The following is an 18,898-nucleotide window of genomic DNA, read 5'->3' on the forward strand; positions in this document are numbered from 1 at the left end:
AAAAAGATAGCTAGAAATGAGAAGAGGAATATGGAGAGAACCTTGGAGTCAGGGAGAGAGGGAGATAACGACTAGTATGCTAGGGGAGATTTAGATGTATGCTGGCCAGTGGTGTAATGCTTTTGGGTGTCATTTTGGCATAATGATTATGTTACTGGCGTCACCACAACATCGTCAGTGGCGATAGGCCGGTCTTGGTAATGGACAGGTCTCCACTTGTGTGTCAGAGGGGGGAATAACAAAGCCAGCTGAGTGTCATCGGCATAACAATGGTAAAGGTCATGCTAGTCAATAACACCAGAGATATCGTATAGAGGGAAAAAAGAAGAGGACGCCACTGCAGGGAGGGCTGTCTCTGTTGAGTGACTCACGTTATACCCGGACTGGTGGGGCTCCAAGAGGTTGGATGGAGTGATGAAGACAGTTGTTTAAGTTGGCGAGTTTTTGATGTAAGAGGGGACACAAATGACTACCATAAGCTATAAAACAATGTAAAGGGAAATAGCGTTTGATGTCATACAGGATCATATAACTCACTCAGTGAAATGTTTTCTTCAGTGTCCTCTAGATTTTATCCTGTCGTAACTCAAAGTTTGATATTTATGGTCCACTTTGTTAAGGCACTCAACTTTAATTGATCGGGGGCCTTTTCCAGACATATTTTCCAGAAGTCTCTGAAATATCAAGATTGGTGACTGTATGCTGCTTAGGTTGACACTAATGAGGTATGACATAATCGAGACTACTTTCATTTGACATTGTGACTCCCATAAGAAAGAAAAAGTCCCTTGTATAATGTTGGCGGCACCCATGAGAGGAGCATTTCAAGTGTGTGTGTAGGTGTGTTTGGGTATGCAGAGAGAGAGAGAGAGAGAGAGAGAGAGAGATCTCTTCATTATCTCCCCTGAGGTTCCCAAAGCTAGCCTGCCTGCCTGTAGAGGTGCCGGGCTGGTAGTAACCAGGGCCTCAAACTGAAGGTTATTCAATCACTCAGTAGGCAGACGTGAAAAAGAAGAGCGAGGAGAATTCTCTTTTTTGTGCTGGGAACAGTCAGTAGGGGATCAGTGAGTCGGAAAATAAAAACGGGAGACAATGACAAGCCTGGGCTTTGATGAATGTGAGGGTGACTGTCGGAATTGGCGTGAGAAGGTTCTGGCATGTGAGCCTCGGCGCGGGCATCGTCCGTGAGCGGCAGCAGTGAAGCACACAGAGAATGTGCTTCCCGCCGACCGACCCCGCTCACGGCTTTGTCACCTCCGCTTAGAGTCAGGGAGAGAATGGTGAAACCGACCGGCGCGGACATAAATTGTTCGGGCCGTTAACTAACGCTTTCATTTCTTCGAGGTTTCAGGGTTTCAGCTTTCATGTGGGCGACATCCCCGAGCGGAGTCTTTTTCTGATGGAGAAATTCCCAAGGCTGCACCCACAGCTAAAACTAGGGCTCGCTCGCTCTCAATCCGATCACCTGGCAATCTCGTTCTCATTTGAAGCAGCCGTTAAGCAGATCATAAGGATTTTAACTGTACTGTGCATTGTGGCTAAAGTCATCATGTCTTATTTATCTCTGAATTACGCTGAGCTGCCATTCCTCGCTTAAGTCTCTGATTCAAATTATTTGCGAGTGCTTAATAAAATGAAGGCGTATGAAAACACCCTTGAGCAAGGTGTGCTTCAAAATCAAGTTCAAAAAAGATTGATGGAGGACAGAGCACTACCTGCATAGCAATTCCGGACTAGGGGCACCTTTGGCGGGCATGCAGTGAGGGTCAAAGGAGGCTCCATTTAAAAGCAATTAGCCAGGGCCATTTGGGGGAGGCCTAGCCCGGGCCTTTTAAGGCCTATCCCAGACCTGACAGCTCTAGCGCTGAAAGGGTGGTGATGAATACCCATCTACTGTAACTGATAGCTCGTCTGAACCATCAAAATGACAATTTTGCATCATGATTTCCCCCTGCTCAAAGACCTTCTAAAAGGCAGCCCCATATATATTAATTTATATTCTGTGGCTCAACAGGGAGACATCACATCCAATTTTCTTTGCTCAAGAACTTTTCTGAAGTGTAACTGTCTGCGTGGCGTGTGGTGTAGCTCGATGGCTGACGTGACGTGTTTTTAAACATAATGTGCGATGGCGGCATAAAAGTCCAATAAAAGTTCTACGGTCATAATTTAAACTGTCAATAATAAATAATTCCTTGACTCGATCAGTTCCGTGCCTGGGGTGATAATTTTAGGCGGCCTGTCACCCACACATAACGGCATTACCACAGGCTTGAACAGAGCTGTGAACGCTGGAGGAAGAGTCTTAGATGAGAGCGGATGGACCCCTTTGATATTCATGCAACACTGGCTCGCACACGTAATGTGCAGCGTGCATGATTACCCCTCCGTCGCATGCGGACAGGGACTTCATTAGAACCTGCGATGGATCCCGTGCTATGAACTCACGCGTGTCGCAATCTCAAACTTGGATTGCGTAACACATGCAGAAACCACTAGTCACCTGTGTAACAGTACATAACTGTTTAGGCGGTAGGAACCCCACTTATTGAAGTAAGCGCTCGACTGCTCCGTGTTAGTGTCAAAATTAGGGAGCGGAGTTGGCAGGCTATCATCGTCAGCTCTTGGAACGCGCCCTGATCCCTCAGAGGCCAGGAGCTGGGGCTGCCATGGTACATATTCATCTGCCCTCATGTGGGGCATGAATAGAATAATCTGGTACCTACCATACCCATCCCACAAGTCCCCACTATCATCCACTAGATAATGTGGACATAATATATCATCATCTTCTACATACAGACATAAGAACACAATGATGAATGTCCTCTTGTGGATCAACGATCGAGCTCTGCCTGAACACGTCAGTGTATAAGGGAGATTAAGGTGATATGTTTCCAAAGGACACATGGGTATTTCTTCATCAGGATGCTAACCTGCCTGAGAATCAACTGGACTAATGGAAAATACTAAGGCCTAATAAATGAAGTATGAATAGATACATCTATGAAAGGTGTGGGGACATCCAGACGGCACCAGACTATGACCCTTCCTTCAACCCTGATGCCAAAGTTAGCCTTTTTACGCGCAGGCTTAAAACCGCAATCATCATAAAATGCGCAGCGCCGCCGTGCACATTAGTCCTCTGTCGCTCACAGCAGGGAATATGGACCCCAATTTAATACAATAAATTCCACTCGCTGCCAAATTAGGGCTTTTGTTGACTTATGTTGGCAATCCAAATTATACTGACAATAAACAGCAGGCCAGCGTGTGACGGGGGGGAGGTGTAAACTGTTCCTATGGAAGACGTGATTCAGGGAGGTTTTCGGAAATAAACGACAAGGTCAGTAGCGGAGGAAAGGCTCCTCGGCTTTGTAAATAAATCTCGTTTTGTTCGGAGGCCGCCTCCCATCCGAACTCGCTTAATCAGACTAAATCCCCAAGAACTGCCTGGCTGGGAGATGTACAGTCCGATATCCCCGTCCTTAATTGCAGAATTTCCTGAGATCCTCACAATTCACGCCGGGGACGGCGTGATGAAGTCATAAGAATATGCCGCGCTCGTCCAAATCCTTTTTTCTGGTGAGCCGTATTATAATGATGATATCTAACTCCTGCTCAGCACATTGAATGTCACATGGAATGGGCTCTGGAACAACAGACGCAGCGCAGATGAGAAATGAAAGCGCTGGGACGCAGACGCTTGGCTTTGCTCTGCCGTCTCCTCAATGACCTTTCTGCTACGAGCAGCTGCGAGGCATGTCTTTTCAAATACGCGAACTGGCTAAGCAGAGATATGCGCTTGCATACACAGTGGCTTTTATCATTTATTATAGTAAAACAAAGGTTCTGGACTGAATAAAAAGCAGAGCCGATTACAGCTACAAGCCAAACGTTCCTGAGAGTTGACTTTGCGACTGAGGATATTTACAGGAGCTGCTAACCAGCCAAAAGGCTCTCCGCCTTGCCGCGCCCCTAGTAAATGTCATAGCACAGCCCTCAGGCCCCCACGCCTGAACCGAGAGCCTTGATTGGACGTCTGAGCCATATAGGGGTGGCAAAAGACGACGATTCACAAAACGCAGTGTGCCACAGACTGATGGGGCCTGCTAGGTCAGTATCCCAAGGCAAAGCTGTTATTTCATGTTTTTATGCATTATGGCCACTTATCTGTGCCTTCCCACAGAGGTGGTTCCTCCAGCCCGTGTTCTCATTTCCTTATCGGCGGCAAATAAATCAGCTGTTTGGCATCAGGCGCGAGGAATATTAAAATTTCAAATTAAAAACACCGCAACTGTCGCGCAGAACGAGGGGGAATGTATGATCACCGGGGGTTGGCGTCATAAACATCCATTTATTAGAGAAATACCTCTGTCAACACGGAGATGATCTCATTAATCAGAGCTCATATGCTCTTTAATCACAACCTTGGACAGCATCCATCCCAGGGAAATCATATCCAGAGCCCCTCCAGCCGCGTCGGTCATTTTCCCGCGGAGCGGTCTGGTCGGAAGCACTCCGCTGACTGCCAACAGATCTAGGCAGCTCTCCCAGAGTCAGGTTCATACCTGCAGATTACGGGCCGAGGGCGGACAGTCGCTCCGCAGCGCGGAGAAGCGCCCCCCCCCCCCCCCAGCGCACGATGCCGTGGACGGGCGGCGGGGGTGTGGTCAGCGAGTGGAAAAATAAATACATCATCGTCATCGCCCCGGCTCCGAGGGGCCAGGTTACCGAGTACCTGAGTCTGTCAACACACCCAATATGCTATCATACGAGGTAAGGGCCCCACATTCCGCGCTGGCTTATTTGAACGTTCGGACGGGTGTTTTGATGTTTCATTTGGCAGGCGGACTGAAAACCATCCGCGGGGAGCGGGGACACATCTGCTGTAGCGTGGACACGGTCCGTTCTAGACGGATCGGCTTCGCGGCGCAAGCGGCAGACGAGCGGACCTGGTTCTGTTTAACAAACACTTCAGTGTTGTTCGTGGCAGACACAAAATGAAAAGAAAAGAGAGGCTGCTAAGATAGCCATCTAAAAACAACATATAAGGAAAGCCTAAGTGTCAGTAATGCGCTGTCTGGGCCTGTTCTGGCTCTCGCCGGCTGGCTGGCCTGGTTTAACGCCAGTTACGGCGTAGGCTGGGGTTCCCGTAAGCGTCGGCGTCACCGGATCACGGTCACACACACTCTTGGAGTTGGGAGGTAAGATCCAGTTCTCCACACGCCTGCCCGTAAATCCCCCCCCTCCCCCCCCACACACACACACAGAAAATTCCACCTCATTCCGCCTTCTATTTTGCAACGCGATCAAATGACACCACAGCCGATGACGCGCGCAACAAGAAGCGGCTCGCGCCGAGGCGACGGTGACCTCACGCGGAGGTCGGGACGGCCGAGGCGGGTGGAGGGGCTGAGTGTAGCTCGCCTGGGAGCGACAGGCGAACGGGGGACCGCGAAAACGACACGGGTCGAGGCCCGTCCCGGGAAACGGAGAGCGCGTTAGTGTGTGTGTGTGTGTGTTTGTGTGTGTGTGTGTGGGGGGGGGGGTACTCACATGGGAAAACCCTTGATTTTGAAGCACACCTTGCTCAAGGGTGTTCTCATACGCCTTCGTTTTACTAGCGGCGGCGGTGGGGGTGAGTAACCCCCCGATCGCAGACGCGGTCGCGCGGTCTCGGCTCTCCTCCGCCCCGGGGCAGGCGCGGATTGCGCAAGAGGTGTGCTTAGTCACTCTACCTGCGGTCTCAAGGCGAGGCGTTTTGTGTCTGTCGTCAGCGGCCGAGTACATCCGCCTCCCGTCAGTCATCCGTCTGAGGTTTGGGTTGCTTGATGTCTTCTTTACGTTCAGACACAGACTTAATGACAGGGCGTGACGGAGACTAAGCGCGTACTGCAGGTGCTCACTCAAAATGATCGGGGTGTGCCTCTTGACCGGCTTTACTTTACAAAACCTACTCCGCGCATTCATCTTATGGTGAATATACAATTATCGGCCTAAACGCCATTGACGGTTCATCTACAGTAGAAAAATGTGTTGATCCTTTAAATTACAGACCACCCAACCTCATATATTACCTCTGTGTTTTATTAGCCTAGGGAAACAGTAACTGATTAAGATTAATGACTGCTGTGCGTAAACAGAATCTCAATGACTCACAGTCTATGGGGGCTTTCCGATATCACTGGATAAGAGATTACATCTCATGCGTTTGCGGCTATTTCAGGTTGGTTTTGCCACGACTCTTTGCATGCTCCAATCTGTTTTGATCACATCTGTAACAATGATTTATTATAAAGCGTCAGGTAGAAGCTGTTGGCGCTGCTAAAACTCATCGGAGCATCACGTGCTATCAGCCCATGGTTGGCCATGAGTCAAAAACGGCGTGTGAAAGGATCGACTATTCCCAGAGTCAAACAACGCTCCTCTCTCCTCCCCCCCCCCCCCCCGAAGGAGCTTTCAAATGGCTGCTACCTGTCTTACGCTGAGTGATCTGCGACCTGCTCAAACAAAGCCTTCTCTCAGGCTGCCTGGTGGAGTCCAGAGCACCAGAAGCTTCTCTGCCCTACAAAACCAGAATGTCATTTGTTTTCCTCCTTTTACTCCGCAGGCTTCCAGGGCGTGTGATTGGCCATAATCGCCGGGCAGAAATGGTCTTCTGCCCGCGGCGGGCTGACCGCAACTACTGTAATAACTATCACATAAAGCGATCGGCTCCATTTCCCTAGAAAGCAGCCGCCTAATCCTCTTTAACATTGTTTTGCCGGCTAAGCTGTGCTGTTCACGGCACTGTGACCTTTGACCCAGGAAGTGGAGTCACAGGGTGGCCTATGAGGTATGGATGAGTTGTTGCTTGCCTACCTTTGATTGTTCTCGGCCTTTTCATGAGACCTGTTTCTCAAAACAAACAGAACGTATCTAGCTTCTAGCGTCAATGAAACAATAATCTACATTGTGAATGAGACAATCATGTGGGAGTGTGTGTGTGAACTCTGCTTCATATTTTACACATGTGCCTGAGCAAAAAGTCCCTATCATTACAAATTATTATAGGTATCATTATTTCATGGTAATTATCCCTTGGGAAGCTATTCAAATGTCTGCACTTTCCCACCAATTGTCAGAAAGGAGAATGGTGGCTAACTTTTTAAATGAGCTTGGTAATGTCTTCTCAGGCAACTGTCTGGAAAAATATTACTGCAATTAACACCATCAGTGTTGAATGACAATGGCTCTTTGAATGACATTAAGCTAGATTTTGACGTACCCACAGATGTGTGGGACAATCGGTGTGTACTAAATAGAGAATGTTGAAGGTAGCGCAACTTATGGATGTGCTATACGGCTCAGCTTCTGCTAGTCGGCTAGGAAATACTAGTCGTTTAAACTAATAACAAATAGTTATCAGTCTTGACTGGACTGAACCTAACAACAACTCTATTAATAAGCGCCTGAGTACTGTGAGATTAGTCAGTCAGTCTGAGTTTAGTCTATTCAGGTGTGTGTGTGTGTGTGTGTGTGTGTGTGTGTGTGTGTGTGTGTGTGTGTGTGTGTGTGTGTGACAGAGCGAGAGAGAGAGAGAGAGAGAGAGAGAGAGAGAGCAAAATAGAGAGAAAGAGAGAGAGAGAGAGAGAGAGAGAGAGAGAGAGAGCATAGTTCTACAGCGTTATTGAGTCTCACAGCTGTCTGGTCGTAAACAAACAGTTTGGGAGTACATTGATTTGAAAGACAATGAGAAAGTTTCATTTAGGTTGTGTCTGATGAACTGGCATATAACCATTTGACTGGATCGATGAGAAATCACATCCAATGTGCTCTCCGCTGATAAAAATGTAGGCTAAGGTGTGAGTAAGCCTGGTCCTTTCACTCTTCACTTTGTTTAATAATATGCAAAATTGCAAATAGGCCATACTATCAAACTTATCTAGCTGCCTGTTAATTTAAAATGTTTTTATGCCGTATTGGGCCTGTATAACCTACCGTACATCACGTATGCTGCGCTGTAGTCCAATGTTTATCTCAACTAATAGCGATAACACTTTCACAAATGTAATTAGTTTAAGCTATGATTTGCACAGTAGCCTAAGCTATTATTTCTTTCACTTTATTATGTACACTGTTTTTACATTATTTCTTTGTGGATCAATGTTTGAATAAATTTGCCTTTGAACATACGTATTGCCCACTCTGACATCCGCAGTCTTTAATGTGGAAATCGAATTTTAGCCTACTGAAACATTACAGGCTATAGGCTAGCCTACTCTTCTTCAATTAAACCAAATAAATCACATTGAGATCTTGCTAAGTAAGCTGTAAGACGGGCTGAAATAGTGTTTTGCACTGGCAAACAAAAGTGAGTGTGTGACCTCAGTAGCCCTGTGCAACGCATGCTAATTGGCTGCTGCTGGTTGGTTGGGAAACATCGAGATAGAAGTCCTGCATCTTAGCTAGCAGAGGATGAGAAACCCCTTCCATTGTTCTAACCAGCACTTGTTGCAGAAACTTGGGGATCACTGTTTTAGACTAGTCGTATAATCAAGATTCACGATTTCTTTATTTCTCACATGTAACGTATGTGTAAACACACAGTGAAATGTTGCTGCCGACTCAAGATTATGCTCAATAACAGATGGACTCAATATACAAATTACAAATGTATGAAATGTACAAGTCGATTGTAGTCGGTTATAAAACCACCGTCTAGCCTTGTCACTGCGCACATCCCCAACGCACCTTGTGTGATTAAGTAATCATAGGTGGTACTTTTGTCTAATTGCTCCATTAACTGCAATGTTGTTTTCTTGTTTAGGATCAAAGCAGGATGTGTCAGGGCTTTGTGGTAAGGGCATTGCAAGCTGCTTAAAATGGCAAACCCAGTGAACGGTCCAATCACACTCAGATGAATCACTATCAGTATGGAAGGAATACAACTGGTGGAAAGAGTTGAAATGGGGGGCTGGGTGGGGGGTGGATAGAAAGGCCGATGAGCCCTTTTGAAGTTGACAGGCTGATTAACGTTTTGAGTTTGTCCAGACCCAAAACCGCAATCTTTACTTGCTCGCAATTGTATAGTAATTTTCTCGATGAAAAAGCCAGGTACAGTGTGAACAGACACTTCTCCTGTAAAGAGGGAGAAAAAACAACATCGCCTTATCTATTACGTCTGAAAACGTGCCCTGGTCAAATAAACTCTCAGCCTCCACATGGAACTAATCAGTAGTCAATGACTGGACTCGCTTTTAATTGTGTTGTGTCTAAAATGCCTGGTCTAACGCAATTGCCATTAATCAAACGGCACAATTAAAAAGCTGCCCTAGCCAGTTCTTTGTTCACCAGTCTGAATTGCCCTAATCCTTCACTATTAAACCAAAGAATGCTTGTTCCAGCCATTCATATCCATATCCAGCTGCCCATGCCGGCCGCACGGCTTCAGCGTGGATCCAGGCAGGGGGAGGGAACAGCAGGAGCAGCAGGGGGGACACACGTTGTTTGTGATGCAGATATTCTACACCACGAGGACCACCAGCAATGTAGAGAGGACACACACACACACACACATGCGCGCGCACACACACACACACACACACACACACACACACACACACACCATATGTTTACACAGATAGCAAAATCTCTCAACAATCTCCAAAGAGGATAACAAAATCAACCAAAATTAGACTCAGGAGGTGGCTAAAGGTTTTTGTGTACATAGGACTTAGTAACTGAGGGTACCACAATTGAGAGATCAAGTGAAACATGTTAATGAAGACTAGCCAGGTGTCACTTTTTTCAGCTGTTATGTATTGAGGACAAGCCTTTTCTGTTCTTGCAATTGGGGATTTTTCCATGTTAGACAGTAAGGGAACGGCTTAGCACTAAGTGGGAGGGCTGGCCAATGGTTTGCTTTCAGGGTGTTGAGCTTGTTCCAAACCCAATCCCAATTACCCTTTCCAAAATGACAGACATTGGCTTTTGTCTCTCTTTGTGTCACAATGTGTTTACTTAGCAAAACTAAATCCACCTTTGGTCACCAGTTAATTGCAGGGTGTTGTCTTATTATCATGCAAATAACTGTAACGCTCAACCAATTTAAAAGCGAGCTACCTTTCGTAAGTTTGAGGTAACAATTGAACAACAACTGTGAAAAACCAACATTCTCTCACCTGCTTCAAGCCCAGTAAATACAGCAAGCTGGTTATTTACAATAATGTTGCCAGCTAAATGTCATTAGTTAGTCAATGTTAGATAAGCATAGGAAATACTGAACACTTGATTGGATGCTACCTACTACTACCCAGGCATCTCTAATATCCTGTTGCCAATTGTATTGATCTTGCTCCTGAATGTCATTCTACTTTTGGCAGGATCCTATAGTACCACAGTATCCGCACCATGTGAAAATGAGATGATTGGGAATAATCTACAAATTGAATTATTTCAGTCTCTCAGGATATTCACTCTTCCAAGTTTCATTTAAATAGTAATTCCCCTTGGAGAATATGTTTCTGAAAACTCCAGCAACACACACATATGGCTCTCCTAAAAAAAAAGACATTGGCAATTCAAAGCGGAAATATGGTCAGCATATATGCATGGGGAAGTCAACCCCAAAAATAACACTGTCACTAAAATGTAAAAATACATACAACCCCAACACAAACAAACATAATGGTACTGTAGCTAAAATTATGAATTATGTACTGCACGCAATATAATTCATTCCCAGCTGACTGTCCGGTCTACTACCTCTCAAAGTATCCTCAGAGACCCAGGCAAGGTAATTAAGCTGTTTCAAACAAAATGTGTTGTCAAGGCATGTTGTGTTATCAATGGGGGTTTAACATGATTATGTTCCACTGATGTACAAGGTTAAACAGGCAATCAATGTCTCAGCTACACACAGTAATTCCCTATTTAGAATTTCAGACACAGAGGGGGCGCTTCAAAATGGGCCTGATTTCAACTTCCTTCATTACTGTCTAAAGATTCCGTTTAAGAGGACACAGGACGACCACCGTGACTCCACCCTCTGTTCTGCTGGGCTAACGGCGCATCTGGACGTTGAAACCCAGGAAGTGAGGGCCCACGGCCAGCGCCGCATCTTCCAGTCGCGCCATCCCTCACGCCCTCGCTAACTCCCTCCAGCCCAGATGCAGAGTCCATCTGCTCCGGAGCCCCTTCCCGGCGCCCGGCCTGTTCTCTGGGCCTCATAATCTCTGTACTGTTGTTTTATATCAAATCATTAAAAACAGGCTACCAGATGGCCGTCATACATCCCTCCTGCTTTGATTTTAAAAACCGTACCGGTACAGAACTGTGTAAGGCAGGGGGGTGAGGAGCACAGCTGAGGGGATCCAGCAGGTGTGCGAGACGAAAGCCGAGCCACGGCCGGACCGTGAGGCTTTGAGGCAACAGCTTTGAGGGGTTCAAAGGTCATATATAATTACTAGCAGCCTTTTTCATAGGTGGCGACTGCAGTTTGGAGCTCTCTGGATTTTTTCTTCCCCCGAACCCGAAGCAGTCTGGCTCAAACTCATTATGATTTCTGAGTGTGATGATCTGAATAAAGAAGGGGTGAGGCAGCGGGTTGAAGACATAATTAGCTCCCCTCGCTGCAGGAGACAGTATGCTGAGGAGACAATGGAGGATTGAAAAAAACAGACCTGTCAATCTTCCCCTATTCTTTCATCTCACAAAACACTAGTGAGCAGTGCTCACGGACCCGAAAGAATTCTCTCTGCCACAGAAACACGACATGAAGTTCCTCCACTCCACTTCCTCCCATAAGACAATTGGCAATCCTCCATAGGCTGAATTGAGAGAGACAGAGAGACAGAGAGAGAGAGAGACAGAGAGAGAGAGAGAGAGAGAGAGAGAGAGAGACAGAGAGAGAGAGAGAGAGAGGATGCTGAAAAACAGCGAGTTGTTTTCTTGCGGTCGTGTTCCCAGGTCATGTTCAACAGACGGTTGTCTAAATAAAATTTACTCCCTATTGGAGAGTCACGGTGACAAACTAGACTGCGAATATGACAAATGATTCAAACGTGGGCCTGACAGCGCTGTTTTTCAGTGTGTGACAGATGGAATTTTACCTGTCACACTGGGTAAAACTATCTGGGCGCTGAGGTGTCCCTCTGTGCTGGGAGAATACCCTCTGCTACAGGGATCAGCCATCAAGGTCTCGGAATACGGTCTGACGCTCAGGAATGTGGCTTTTTTTCTTGTCTGGGGCGATGGGGGCGGGGGATTCGCCACTATCGGGCACCCCTGACATGCATCACTATTTAGGTTTTATTGCAAACATCCTTAAACTCCTTCCACAGGAAATGAAACACTTGAATGCCCACACTGCAAACTGCCGGAGCCTCTACGGGCCTGCGCTGTGTGACATGGAGAATCATGTGTTCCATATAAACAGTGTCTGGGAGTCACAGGTGCATTCTGCTGCTGGTGTGTGTGTGTGTGTGTGTGTGTGTGTGTGTGTGTGTGTGTGTGTGTGTGTGTGTGTGTGTGTGTGTGTGTGTGTGTGTGTGTGTGTGAGAGAGAGAGAGTATATTGGTGTTTACGGGGGCCTCCCAGTCACCCATGGGCAGTAACGGGACCAGGCTCTGCATACCAGAGTTCTACTCACCAGTCACTGGCTGGAGAGGAATGAGCAACAGCTTCTTCAAAGGAGCACCACTAGGGATTGTTTGAAATCTCTAACTTTCATACTTTTCCACCACATAGTCTCACCCAGCCAAACGTCTACTATTGACTCATTCTTTCCATTAGCTAATAAATATATAAGCAAGTTTAGTGAAACGTTTACTAACCCTGAGATTTAATTGAATTGAAACTTGAATTGCTCAGTGAATTGAGTTTTCACTAAAACTGCTTTCTGGAATACCTTCATGTGGAATGCCTTTTTTTTGGGTATAGATAAATGTTATATGCTAATACAAAATCCATTTCTGAAATGAATGAGCTACAGTGTCACCTCATTAACAGAAAGGTAATGCATTGGCAGATCTATTCCTACCAAACAATAAAAGCATTGTCTCTGAACCTGAAACCATTGTGAGTCATGAGGCCTTTTTATCAGCTCTAAATATATTTTCATTATCACCTCTTTGTTCTCAGCTCATGCTATTATTTATTCTGCTCTGTCCAGACTGACTGCTTCAATTAGTTTCAAAGAAGCTCATTAATACGGGTCTAGCAAAGTTGAAATTAACATATACTAGACTTCCATTTTCCTTGTCAACTATCTTTCTTATCGTCATTGTTCAGGGTAAGACTGTGTTCAGTTGTGTTAGTGGACTGAGCCTTGAAGTAAAACGTGTAGAATTCTTTGTATTTGGCATAAAACGTGAACATTGACATTCAAAATCTGTTATGGAGTTAAATTGTAATGTTGCTGAGGTAAACAACAGATTGACTGGAAAAACTTAGCATGAAACTCAGTTTGCTGCCTCAGACAGTAAATAATTCAGGCCGTCTCCTTCTCCACTTCTGGGAGACACAGGGTAGAAGATGAAACTGAATAAGAATCAGTGAACCCTTTTAACTCTGACACAATTCCCAACTGAGCTAAAATATCGTACTCATGAAAAAAGCTGCAAACTTCCAACAGCAGTTTAATATCAAATGCAAAGATACAATTGCAAAAATATTATTTTGCTGACCTGCAGACTCATTTCAAAGGCATTAATTGCTAAACATGGGTAATAAATTCAATTTATAAGATCATGGCAACGTGTATTTCATAGGTCCTCCACAGAAAAACTATCTGTGTGTGTGTGTGTGTGTGTATGTATGTGTGTGTGTGTGGCAAGATGGCTGCCGCGTCCTAAATGCAGGTGCGAGCACGAGTGCCTAACTAATTCCGCACTAAGTCTCACCCATCGTAACTGCTGTCGTTAATGCAGCCAGTTGCAAAATGCTGCTTTGTGTGCGTGCGCGCGCACGTGTTTGTGTGTGTGTACGCATGCGTGCCTGCCTGCCCGGCCATGGGCGCATGTTCCCGTGTCTGTGTGTGAGTCTGTATACTTCCCAATGGCCGAAAAACAGAGTGTCGCCCTGACAGGACGCACGAAGCGTTTAAGCGTCGGCGTTCCCAGAGAAAGGGCCTCTGCCACTCTGTCCACCGGCTGTGCTAGCGACCGCCCCAGGGGAGAGAGAACAGGGGCTTCTGTGAGGGGGGACTCATTCAAGCACAGCAGATTCAGAGGGATTTAGGGGGCTCGTCTGCCAGCAATAAAAGGCTGAAACAGGATACTTGGGGAGATTAATTACCTAGATAGGCTACGATAATGCCATTTAAATGGGAAAGTAATTAAAGTGCACCTTCCATGAAAATTATTCATTGCTGACGGATTGGGTGACAGACAAATCAGGAGGCATTTACAGAAAGCTACAGGTTAAGTGCTGAGAGCCGGTGCTCTGAGACCACCACTGTTTTATTGCAGCTGTTGAATCTCACTGCTTTGCCCAGCTCTCGTCAAATGACTGTGTGTGGAGTCGGAGAGAGAGGAAAGAAAATGTGAGGGACAAAAAAAGTGGGCTCCCAGGTAACGTAAAACCGCAGACAAATGTTACAAAGGAGGATCCGCTTAACTAGAAGGTGACACCCCCTGGCACTGGTCAGTGGGGACTCCTTAGAATCAATCAATCCATTCTGTTTAAGGCCACCATGATAGATTAGGACATAAAAGGGTTCAATCAATGGCCTTATTGTTCCCAAAAGCGTTACTTTCACAAATGTACTGAGGGATATCCATTTTAAGGTGATTGAGTGTCGATAAAGTGATCGTATAGATTACCATTGGGGACGTTGAGAGTATCAGCTTGCATAGACGCCCATGGAAGTACTTGCTCAACATTTATATAACCCATCTATGTTATAAGGGAAGATTGAGCAGTCCTTAAGCAAACACTTTTATTTCTCTGTAACCAGACGACTGTGGTGGAAATAGGCCTAACAATAGAAGCTAAGCAATGTTGAAAGGGGGATATTTGCTTCTCACGCAACGCTAGAGCACAAGGCATCTCAGATCAAAGCGAAATGCTTAGCTTACAGTACATTCATGCGTGCTAGAATGCATTTTCTTACTGAGAGAAATGGTTACAAAGGGAATAGCCTGTTGTGCCCTTTGAATGTTTAAACAGGTCTATACTTCAGGGCTCCAATCTCCCTTTAAGTACTGTAGAGTTACACAACAATTGACCTGGTGGAGATTCACAAAAACTAAACCCAGAAAGAAACACCTTTTTATCTCTAGGAACTGATCTGTAACCTGCGATGATAAAGTCCTGCTCAAAGACCAACAGTCCCTTAAACTACATGAAAACACCATTTTGAGGTGAAAAATGTGTAGCGATTTAAAGCTTTTTCATTGAGCTGTTATACAGTATATCCTTATACTATTTTAGAGATCTTTGAGAAGATTTGAGTGCAGCTCAGCGTTTGTAGAAGTTTCTAGAGCATGTAACCTGTTCTGTGGTCCTGGCGGTCAGCATAAAAATCAATGTCCACAGCGTAGCGCTACCCCTCTCTCCTCCTCCCTTTAGTACTATGTTTACCTCTCTCACACACACACACACACACACACACACACACACACACACACACACACACACACACACACACATACACACACACACACACACACACACACTCACACTCACACACACGAGTTGGGGTATATAACCATTCCTTTAACCAATCCCAATCCTATTTTGGTGCTGTTGTCCACAGTGGACTTTCTGGCTTCGAGATGTGAGCACTCTCTTGAATAAATATTAATGGTTCTTCTATGAACGCTCCCCAAATCAGAAGCACGGGAAGAACAAAGCACTTTGTTTACAACTCCACAGCATTAAAGGTAGGCCTACAGCACGGAGAACCTATGAGGGCAGCCCTGTAGAGGGAACATCTGACAACAGAGCCGTGATTGAAATGCACTCTTGTCTTTCTGAGCAAGTCTTCTGGAAAGAGACCAAACCATCTAGACGACATACAGTAACACCTGCGAGGAAGAGGAGGGATAGAGAAATCAAGCGCGGGGCCTCGCCGGATGCAAACCCTCGCTACTTAAACTCATTTAAGACGGAGCTGAGAGGTAATTAGGTTTTGGAGGAACAATAAGCACTCGGCGCCTGGCGGGGCCCCCGCCTCACTTCAGACATTTCCTTTGGTATAATTAGGGGAGTGTGTGAATTCCTCGTCAGATGGATCACCATCTGCCCTCACACACCCGCGTATCCTGGGTTCCCTCTGCATAGATTATCATGCGGGGGGGGTTAGAGAGCCAGTCTCTCCTCTCTTTCGGCCCCGTTCGAAGCTATGGACTCTACACCTCCATCCCAGGAAAGCTTAATCAATTCGGGATGATGAGCTGTAAAAGGGCTTAATAATGCTTTCATTCTTTAACAATATCCCCTGCGTTCTTGCTCAGGTAGGGCCCCATTGTTTCCATTGACGCGTTCCATAACAGCGCATAGGGAGAAACGGACACACAGAAGCCCCAGTGACCAATGCTACCAGACCTAACAGATTGTCGTTCATGTCTGCGTTGGTATGTGCTGAATAATACTAGTCTGGCTCACCTCCTTAAGCGAGGACTAATGGCGCGTTTGCAAGTCATCTAACCGCAATCAGGTAAGCAGTAAGTTAACCTCAGCGACATTGAAATCAAACAACAAATGTCAATGTTCTCTAGGTTGAAACAACTACTCCAGGTACCTGCTACGTGGAGAAGACTACACGATGTGAACTTCAAATAGTGACGCTCGCTTCAGGGTTGGAACGCCGTACCGCAGCGCTTTGACGTCTACATTTTCCGGAGGGTTAACAGAGCCACAGTCTGTTGTTAGCATTCCACGTGTAATTATAAATGGCTCCAAGGAGAGCGTGTGTTAATTGTTTTTCACCCCTCTTCTCCTGCAGGTGTACCTCCTCCCCACGTCCCCGTGTCCTTGCCGAGGCAACCCTCCGCAGATTCCAGCGTGTGTCTCTGTCACGAACCGTGTCACCTAACATACATCATCCCAAAACAGTTTATCCGTGGTTCACTCTGCTGGCTGGCAGCAATTATCCTTCCCTCTCTCGCTAACCTCTTGGCTACCTTGGCCAAGATTGTCACAGTATTACCACCTGTACTTTGCTTGTTGGGGAGATTCACAGGCAAAACAGCTTGAGGTGGATTTTTGTACCTTGTTGTAAGCAACTCTGACAATATGCGGTACTTTGAACTCAGAAAAAGTACAATACGGTCAATAGACGACATACAGAGAATCTCGCAAGCATCCACAGGGCTCATTACTACTGGTTATGATAATACTATTCCCAAAACTCTCTTTGCAAGAAACGATGCACAATCCACTTTTAATGCTAAAAATCAGTGTGGCCTTTTAGGCCAACCCTGTTTCATGGATGCCTGAGCGTGAAATAGAACCTTGTTTGGTGGATCCATAGAAATAACCAATTTAAAAAGGTCTTGGCTGTCTTTAGCAGGAGTGTGTCACCACAAAATACAGCATTTTAATTACGGTACACTCCCCTGGGAGTGAATGACACGCACTATTTCCTGAGGTGCCACAGGCAGCGAGCCTTCCTGGGCTAATAATGTATTCCACCACAGCTCCAACACACACACACACACACACACACACACAAACACACACACACATTAAATTAATGTATGTAATATGCAAGCCACAAATTTTATGGATAACATCAACATGTGATCATTAAGAGCATGGGGCATAATTAAGGTAGTTAAGAAGCCAGGCTCCTCAACATTAAACTGCCGTCATACTCCATTCGCCGAATGAGTGCAGCAACTTTTTAACATATAAGCCGTATCTAAGGTTTTTACACAGCTCATCTGGAGAATCTCGAAGACCGAGAGGTGTTTTTAATGAAAATGCGTTTTTCTTTGTAACTCAATGATAAAAGCAAATTCCAGCCCACACGGGTACACAGTGAAAGTGTGAAAGTAATAAGCAGTGCTAATGAGGTGGGTGGCTGACTCTATTCTCAGTGATGCAGAGCTTTGTTCTGGCCAGACAGACCCCCTCACCTGCTTGACTGGTGGCGATGCTGACCGCCGCGAAGAGCCTCTGGGTGCGGCTGAGCTCGGAGACCCCGTTGACGGCCTCCACCTCGAAGGTGTAGTTGGCGTGGGCCAGCAGGTCCACCACCGTCACATAGGTGTCCACTAATCCCGCCTGCTGGGGCGAGTACCCCACGTTCCCCCCGCACGGCACGCACTCCTCCGGCTCCCAGCCGCACCTCCGGCACATAATCCTGTAGGTGACGTCGTTGCGGCCGCCCGCGTCGGCCGGCGGGCTCCACTCGAGGCCGACGGTGGTCTGGTTGATGTTGTAGACCAGGTTCTGAGGCGCCGAGGGAGGTCCTGTCAGGGAGGGGGAGGGGCCAGAGTTAAATAATGGAGTGCCAAGGAAAGTGACAGTCCACCGTGCGCACTGACTGGATCTGTGCCTTCACTGTTCTCTGAGAACGGCATGGGACTGACGAGAGCCCCCCCCCCCCCGAGCCAAACACTGACACTCAATTATAACAGAAGTCAGATCCGGAGAAAAAGTAGTTCAGGTGCACTAAGAGGAAGTGAAACTCGAGCGATACCAAGGTCAGTGTGAATGAGGCACAGCAATTCATAGCAGCTACTCCTACTGATTGAGACAATTCCAATTTTAATATTGTTGAGTAAGACAGCATTTATTTATAGCAATGCTATACAAACGACTGAGAGGTCACACCATTCTGAAATTAATTCAGAAAAAAAGATCAGAGACTTTGTGACAATAGCTCCCTCCCTCTGGTCTAACACGAAAAACTCAAAAAGATCACACGGTGACGGCGCTGCCCTCTCAATGAGTAATGGAAACA

At 46.3% G+C, this 18,898-nt stretch overlaps 1 protein-coding gene across 6 annotated transcripts in view; it reads right to left on the bottom strand.

The window, feature by feature from the left end:
• epha7 (eph receptor A7) overlaps positions 1–18,898 on the bottom strand; it is a gene marked incomplete at its 3' end in the record, with an annotated part of 52,194 nt that overhangs the window by 14,565 nt on the left and 18,731 nt on the right. For all 6 annotated transcript variants that reach the window (XM_084439881.1, XM_084439880.1, XM_084439877.1 and 3 more), the window contains exon 3: positions 18,069–18,404. In XM_084439881.1, the coding sequence (XP_084296007.1) occupies positions 18,069–18,404 (336 nt within the window). The remainder of the gene's footprint in view (positions 1–18,068; positions 18,405–18,898) is intronic.

This window comes from Borostomias antarcticus (genome assembly GCF_949987555.1).
Source record: "Borostomias antarcticus genome assembly, chromosome: 6".
NCBI classification, from domain to species: Eukaryota; Metazoa; Chordata; class Actinopteri; order Stomiiformes; family Stomiidae; genus Borostomias; species Borostomias antarcticus.